The sequence below is a fragment of the Leuresthes tenuis genome, unplaced genomic scaffold (genome assembly GCF_036924035.1).
Source record: "Leuresthes tenuis unplaced genomic scaffold, fLeuTen1.0.hap1 SCAF_5, whole genome shotgun sequence".
NCBI classification, from domain to species: Eukaryota; Metazoa; Chordata; class Actinopteri; order Atheriniformes; family Atherinopsidae; genus Leuresthes; species Leuresthes tenuis.
This window is the reverse complement of record NW_027325359.1, coordinates 13,491,230-13,499,333: the sequence shown is the minus strand read 5'-3', so window position 1 is coordinate 13,499,333 and position 8,104 is coordinate 13,491,230. Positions and strand designations below refer to the sequence as shown.

The window sequence follows — 8,104 nt, the reverse complement described above, 5'->3', positions numbered from 1 at the left end:
GTCAACACTTGTGATGATGGGAAAACCACACAGGACAATCTGTGGTTTGTTTGGAACAGAGTAGACGCAGTGATATGGAGAAAACCTACTTATATGTCTTCTCTTAAATTATTTGCATTCAGCTGCATGAGACAAGTTTTTGTTTTGTTTTTCTTCCTTCTAGTATGACAAAGATGTGTGACCCTTCCCGTTGTACCACATCCTTTGATGGACACACTGGAGGCAGATAATGTTAAACATTTAGACCGTCAGAGGCTAAATCCTCTGATCTGAGCTACTGGAACGATTTGATTCCCAGCGGAGGCACTAAGGATCAGCTCACTGACATTATCCCCTTTATGTCCAACCTTATTACAGCAGCATCATTCTGAGGAGAAGTTTTTTTTTTTTTTTTTTACTGTGGCAGGAGCTGGAGGACCATTTTATTCATTTTTTACTTTTAATCCTCCAGGGACGCTCATAATCAAGACACGTGATTGTAGTAAGTTTCTGTCCGCGGCCAACACTCCAGCACCACCCTGTGTGAGCGTTTAAAGTTGCAGGCCAACGCTGGCTCATGTGGTTTGATATCTGCGAGTCAACCATTTCGAAATTCAAATTTAGCTCATGGCTGCTTGATATTCTAAGAATGCCATTTCAAATTATTAAGAAGTGGCAACGTGCAATAAGTCGCCCTAAACAATTAAATTATTTGTAGAGAAAATAGAAAAAGTCGTAATGTTTGTACTTATTAGCAGTGCGGCGCCTGTGTGACTCAGCGGTAAGTAGCGAAAACCGAAACTGGTTTGCCCTCTACGTGAAAATGCTCTGAAGGAAAATAACTTTGGACTCGTTTACAGGCCGTCCTTTTCGGCAATGACGACAGTGACCATGTAACTTATCAAATGTTGACCTTATGCCTCTGACCTGACCGGCTCAGTTTAGCCTGCTGCATGTCATCCATTGTTGAGCCTTCTGCGCCTGCTCAGACGGCGGTGAACCTCTCGAACACCGGAGAGCGGCGGAGGGAGGTGCTCACTTGTGCGCATGTGCAGACTAGATTTCGGGGATGGGTCTATCGATGGAATCAAGATGGCGACTCTGGCAAAAGCGCCAATATATTTACTGAAGTAGATGTCCAAAATTAACCGAGTTAGTGGGTTTTCCCAAGCCCCCAGGGGGTTCTGTGAAACATGAAGACCGGGAACATGCCTTTGAAGAGGAACTGACCGGGATTTATACCGCAACAAAGTCAGCGAGATGTGCGAGAGCTATGCCCGCTCGCTGCTGCGTGTTTCGGTGGCGCAGATCTGCCAGGCTCTGGGTTGGGATGCGGTTCAGCTCACTGCGTGCGATCTGCTGTCCGATGTGCTGCATAGATACATCCAGCAGCTGGCCAGAGGTTGCCACCGGTACTCTGAGTTGTGTAAGTGCTGTCTCTGACATTTTGATTACTTTTCTAACCAATAAACCCAAAGTAGTCGGTCACGTTGTTGTTGACTCGCTCTGAAGCTGGCGCCCCCTAGCATAGGTTAATGTGTCAAAAAGTACAGTAGCTACATATCACAGCCGCAGCTATATGTATATTTTTCGTCTGTTTCTCCTGTGTTCTAATTATTTTTGACCACCAGAAGTAGATGCTCGATGTAATGGTTTCCTGTTTCATCTGTTAAATTACTTTTTTTTTTTAGTCTGAAACCTGTTGAGCATCATTTCTGGCTTCAGCCAAGGAACCTCCTGAGATTCAGTCAAACTTTTTTTCTCAACTGCAGCAGCATAGTTCAGGAAAAAGCATCACACATAGGTTGTGCGGGTTTCAAATACCTTTCTTTGGTTCTGTGTTTAAGATGGAAGAACTGATCCAGTGCTGGACGATGTCAGCCAGGCCTTCAGACTGTTGGGGGTGAGTCTGAGCGAACTGGAGGACTATGTCAACAATCTGGAGCCTGTGGCCTTTGCCCATCAGACGCCGCTCTTTCCTGTTAGCAAAAACAATCTCCTGCAGTTTCCTCAGCCTGGAGCCAGAGATGCAGAGGAAAGAAAGGATTACATTCCAGATTATATGCCACCCCTGGTCTCCTTACAAGAAGGTCAGTACATTTGTTGGCCATATGCAGATTGCTGAGCATGTGCAGTTTGTTATGCAGGCCGACAGCTTTGTTTTTGGTCACTTCCTGGAGCAGGCGGGTATTTATCAGCTACTGCAAAGTGGCTAGCTTACCAGACCGTTAGCGTTAACAGCAAAAAAGTACTGCAATCACTTCCTTGAATATTTATTGACTGATTTACAACTTTATTTGCATTTCCAATAGAACGTGAAAGTCATCACTTTAGTGTCTCTAGTCCTTTTGTGTTGTGGTTTGTGTAGCTGCATTACTTCTAATAACTTTTCCATCAGTGATTGTAACCCCAGTGACATGTTTATGGCAGGGCTGTAACATATACTGTAATACTATAGATTAAGAAATTATTAAGCTTATGTTACATGTTTAATTTCGAATGGAATGGAAATTGCTTTTGTTCAACTGTCTCCATTCAGACACTTTCTAAAACTTTTTAACACAAGTTCAGAAAATGTTAAAACAGCAGTATCTCATTTACAGTATATTACTCTCTTTCAGAGTGCTGTACTAATCGAGTATGAACTATCTACATTGTTTTATTGTAAGTCTTGGACTTGAATTAATTTTTGTCTCCTTGTCATGTAGAAGAGGAGGAGGAAGAGGTCCCTGCTGACATGGGCACATCAGCTGAAGCTATGCAGGTGGCGCTGGAAGAGGATGAGGAGGAAGCGGACGAAGATGAGGCGGTCAATGACGAAAACCACCCGCTAAAGAGGCACCTGGACAGCCCTGATGCTGCTTTGGGCATGATGCCCACCTCCAAGAGACCACGCATGTACCCTGGCCTCAGCCCTGAATGGGGGGTTGAACCCAGGGAGCCTCTCACCTCCCTCAACCCACAGCGTGTTCCGCCCGGCATACTGCCTTCTCACGACAGCCTTGATCCCCTGTCACCTGAAGCGCCATCTGCAGCCCTGCCTTCCTTTAGACCTCTGCCGATAATACCGAAACACACCGATCAAAAGGGCCTCACCACTCCAACAAGGAAGCCTAAGGTCTCGTCACCCGGTAGACAACGAACTAAGTCCCCAAAAGGGGTTATTCCGGTTCCAGTGGTCGGTAGTCCCATCCATTCTCCCAAACCATCTAAAGAAAGGAAGAAATCCCCAGGCAGGACAAAGAGTCCTAAAAGCCCCAAGAGCCCAAAGATGAGTTCAGCTAAAACGCCTCAACCTCCGAGCAAGACAGACGGTCTGCATAAGCTACCGCTGTCAGCTTTGAGCGAGAGAATGGGCAAAGAGAACATTCATATGCGACGGAATATCGAGGACAGGGAGCTAGCTGAAGGCCCTTTCAAGAAACTAGAGCCTGATAATACAGCCATTGATGACTCTATAGATGCTGTGATAGCTAGAGCATGTGCTGAGCGGGAACCTGATCCTTTTGCTTTCTCCTCGGGCTCTGATTCAGATAGCAATGGATTCTCCAGCCCCAGGAGACTGACCATTATGGAGCCGTCTACACCTAAAGTCCCCATAGGGGCTGGCAATGTGTTGAAGGACACACCAGCACCAATTCACCTACAGGTGCCCACAGGCCTTGGAAATTGGACTATGGATGATTCAATCAACGAGGTGATCCGGAAGGCCAACCAAGGGGGTCCATCTGCCCCCCCCCCAAATCAAGCAGAATATGTGTCGTCAGGATCGGCCTCACCACCCACCCCTGAGCCTCTGCTGAAGGTGTTTGAGGAGAAGAACAAGATCGTGTCATCGTTAGAAGTGAAGAAAAAGCTGAAGAAGGAGCTGAAAACTAAGATGAAGAAGAAGGAGAAAGATAAGCCAAAAGACAAAGACCGGGAAAAGGATAAGAGCAAGCTCAAAGAGAAAAACAAGGACAAGAACAGGGACAAAAACAAAGAATTTTCCAAGGATATCAAGATACCATGGAAGGAGTTCGGCTTGAAAGATGAAGATCGCTTTTTTCCGCAAGACTTTACTCTGCCTGAGGGCTCCATCAAAATTAAATCAAGAGATCCGGATGGCCCCAAGAAAGAGAAAGAGAAACATAAAGACAAAAAGAAGGACAAAGAAAAAAGTAAAAAAGACAAGGAGAAGAGGGACAAGGGCAAGGATAGGAACAAGGAGGACAAGCAGAGATCCTCTGCTCTGTCCCCCTTTGTTCTTAGTGAAATTCCTCCCCTGTTCAGCCCCTCAACCTGCCTGCGCATTCCCTCCATGCTGCCTTCCCTGGCCCCGATCCTTCAGGATAAGGAGGTAAAGAGCAAGGAAAAAGACAAGAAAAAAGACAAGAAAGAGAAGAAGAAGAAGAAAGACAAGGAGAAGGACAAGGAGAGAGAAAAGGCCAAAGAGAAGGAGCGGGAGAAAGAAGAGAAGAGGAAGGAAAAAGAGCGAGAAAAGGAGAAACGGGAGAAGGAGAAAGAGAAAGAAAAGGAGAGGTTTCGATTGGAGAAGGTAGGTTCTGTTTTTGTTTCTCATCATCGTTATGTCTGTGTGTGTTGAGCTGCCACTGAGAATGACCTCATCCTTCCTTCCTGTCTGCTCAGGTGAAAATAGACACTCCAGCAGCCTTACCATCTCCAGTCATCCCCAGACTGACCCTCCGGGTGGGAGCAGGGCAGGACAAGATGTAAGTACTGAAAGACGGTCAACTTTTAGAAACTACTGACGTTACTGCTTCGTTCTTATGTTTCATCGTGTTCGTGTTCAAGGCTGAGCCAATCGAACTATTTCACACTGATCTTTCTTTAAGAGCTGAGTCGCTTTGTTCTCTGGGGTCCTTGTGTTTTTACATTTTAGTTCAAAAAGTGCCTGTTTGAGTTTGGTTTGAGTCACTCAGATTTGCAGGAAGGTGGTATCCCTCGGACTGGGTGAAGTACGAAAAGTTGCTTCCTGAAAAGTCATTCAAGCCACTGAGTTAAAAGTACAGTTGCTGACTTTTAAAATGTGGCAGAGAGCAGGTATAAAGTTGCAAAGAAAGAACCCTGAAAACTCTGGTAAAGTGACACTAACTTTAAAAGGTGTACTTTAGTCAGTCTGTACAGTAACATTCCACCTCAGGTTGTGACATAGTGGATGTTAAACCTCATTAATCTCTGCATCAATCTGAAAAAAACGGCATTATTGCCGTTGTATTGATGCTTATATTGTTCAGTATATTTATAATATTCCTCATTTATGTTTTGATTGGAAAAATATCTCTTAGTTTTAGTCAGAATATCAAAAAACTGCAACTGCTCTGTGTTTTTCAGACGAGTGCATTCAAAAACTGAGATTTTACAGTCATGTTAGCTATATTTCAGATGTTTGTGGTGTACTTTAGGTCTCTCCTGATGTAGATCTTGTACCTCTTGCTCTGTGCTGTCGCTCGCAGTGAGAGGTTCTGTGTTCTTACCGATTTGTTCTCGTCTCTGTCCGACGCCAGCGTTATCAGCAAAGTGGTTCCAAATTCAGAGCCCAAGACGCCAGCTGCCAGGATTCCCGCTGCCAAGTCGGGGCCTGGGAATCGTCCCCGGACACCCCCGCCGCCTCCGATACTCGCCCCCGTCGCACCGACTCTGCCTCCACCCGCCTCTCCTCTTCCTCCCCCCCGTCCCCCGACGTCAACGCTGCTCTCTCCACCCTCTATGCTGCCGCACGCTGCTTCCGTCAAGACACCGGTCCGCAGCGTAGTGACTGAGACCGTCAGTACTTACGTGGTAAGTTCCCGTACGCTAAATATGTGTCGAGACGTTTCACAGGTTTCAGCTTTTTGGCTTTAAAAGTGCGGGTGAGAAGTCCATCACGCGTACTTGAGCTAAAACGAGGCGCGTAATGCTGTTTTCTCCCTTTTTCAGTAATCTGTTACCTTTACGTAAGAGTTCTGTTGCTCCTGCGATGCTTTATTGTGTCTCTGATTTATTAAAGATCCGAGATGAGTGGGGGAACCAGATCTGGATCTGTCCTGGTTGCAACAAACCTGATGATGGCAGTCCCATGATAGGGTGCGACGACTGTGATGACTGGTATCATTGGTAAGCTATTTACTGCTCTGAAACCCTCATCTGGCCCAATTAATCTCTTCTATTCCGTATATTTGCAACATTCTAAACGTCTGTATTTATTCCTTGTTTTTAAAAATGAAAAGTTTTGCAAAATTCAAGGTTTGTTAGCTATCCTAGTTTTGGGGCCACAGGAGTGGAGATTCCAGGTCATTTCAACCTTTTTTTAAAAAACTTTCATCCCTTTTGTTTTCGTTGAAGGATGATTTTTTTTTTTTTGTGCAGCTCCTCCACAAAATGCCTTGAAAATTTCCAGGCTGCAGCGCTTGTGTGACCTAAGGCTTAAGGTTTGCCACATATGAGACCCTGGCTGGGACGAGCTGTGATTTGTGGCTGTCGCTGCAGTCCCAAACGCTCCGTGTCTTTTGTTTGTCTGAAAAAAAAAACCCAAAACGTGTTACGGAGAATCAGTCTTGCATCTTTTCACTGACGCAAATTCCCTCCCTCTTGTCTGCTCAGGCCTTGCGTCGGGGTCGTTTCAGAGCCTCCCGAGGACCAGCAGTGGTTCTGCGTTAAATGTTCCAGCAAGAAGAAGGACAAAAAACACAAGAAAAGAAAACACAAACCACACTGAGCCTATGCAAAAAAGCACATATTTCGGACTAAAGCCATCACTGAACACTCATGGCACTGCTGTAAAAATTGAAAAAAGACAAAAGAAAGTTAGAATAATGGCTGACTTGACTTCTGATGATTTTTTTAATGATGTCAGCCATGATGCATTGTGAGTTGGTTAAAATGGGAAAAAAAAAGGCTTTAACCAGCACATATTCAGCCTTAGTTTTTACGTGGGCTCTGTTTTCCACCCCCCCCTCCCCCTGTAAATTGCTTGCTTTTTTGTTTTGGATGTCCAGTTGTAGGAGATCTTGACAATTATGTCTGTATGACCGCGACTTCTGTACGATCAGGGCTCAAAGCAGAGGAGAGAGCAGCTGCCATCTGTCGTCTTTATTTCAGTTTGCTTCACGTCGCCACCGCAGGAGTGACCTCCACGTCGAAAAAAACCTCTCTCCGGTTTTCTGCAGTATCATTGAAATGTGTTGTATATAATGATGATTGCATCGGGCATGTATAAATGTGTAAATACCAACCTCCAAGCCAAGTGCATTTTGTTCTTAGGATTCTGACTCGCTAAAACCATTTTCAGACATTGGTTTTTAAATCCGACGATTTTCTGTACATTTTTTTAAATTTAAAGTTTGTATTTTTATTTTTATTTTTATTTTTTTTTCCTTCACATGGATTAGTCCTGGAGTTATACTGTAGCTGTGCTTGTAATGTAATTCATTTTGCCGATCCTTCATTATTAAAGATAAACAGTCTGTGTACTCGCAGACTTTAAGACGTAAATCTCATTAACGTTGTAACTGTTCCCAGATTTTCTGTCAGATACTGTTTACTTTCAACTTGTGTACACTTCATAGCGGTTATGCTTTCTTTTTTTTTCTTTTTTTCCTTTGATAATTATCATTATCTTTATTATTTGCACTTGCTATGAAAAAAAAAATAGATTGGAAATATTTTTAACAAATCAAGTTTGGCATGTTGAACTTTGTTCCTGCTTGTTTCAGCCGGTGCTGTGAGTCCCGGATCATCCCTTGCACTGGTCTGTTAGGTGCATTCAAGGCTACTCTGCTTATCCTAAAAATCTGCACGCACTTAGTGCAGTTTATTGTCGAGACTGATTGAGGAACTGATGCTCTGAAACCGTCTCCCCTCCCATTGGTGGTCGTGTTATTTCCTTTCCATGAGTGGCCACACGGTGTCATTCTTTACACAGAAACTGCGGCTCGCTGCTCCTCAGGTGCAAGACAGCACAACGGATTGCATGACGCAGGTTTCACCACTTTATGAATGTGAGATATGCAACAGGTATCTTTTACTTAATGCATGTTGAGTCTTTAATTGGAACATGCGTGTCCCATCAGAGCAGTTCTGCCCTGCTTTTACAGGGTGAGAGTTCTCCATCTCCAAACTTTCTACTCGTAATTCTTGATCGGAT

The 8,104-nt window shown here is 44.5% G+C and overlaps 1 protein-coding gene across 1 annotated transcript; it reads left to right on the top strand.

Annotated features, from left to right (window-relative positions):
• The first annotated feature begins 1,030 nt into the window (after positions 1-1,030).
• On the top strand, positions 1,031-7,452 carry taf3 (TAF3 RNA polymerase II, TATA box binding protein (TBP)-associated facto). Its single transcript, XM_072386142.1, has 7 exons — positions 1,031-1,405; positions 1,827-2,069; positions 2,688-4,516; positions 4,609-4,691; positions 5,487-5,760; positions 5,969-6,075; positions 6,562-7,452. The coding sequence occupies exons 1-7, from the start codon at positions 1,240-1,242 to the stop codon at positions 6,674-6,676; spliced, it is 2,817 nt and encodes a 938-aa protein (XP_072242243.1). The 5' UTR covers positions 1,031-1,239; the 3' UTR covers positions 6,677-7,452.
• The last annotated feature ends 652 nt before the right edge of the window (positions 7,453-8,104 follow it).

Coding starts and splice junctions, on each gene's coding strand:
- taf3 (XM_072386142.1), top strand. CDS start 1,240: ATGTGCGAGAGCTATGCCCGCTCGCTGCTGCGTGTTTCGGTGGCGCAG. Junction 2,070..2,687: donor CCTGGTCTCCTTACAAGAAG/GTCAGTACATTT, acceptor CTTGTCATGTAG/AAGAGGAGGAGGAAGAGGTC. Junction 4,692..5,486: donor GGAGCAGGGCAGGACAAGAT/GTAAGTACTGAA, acceptor GTCCGACGCCAG/CGTTATCAGCAAAGTGGTTC.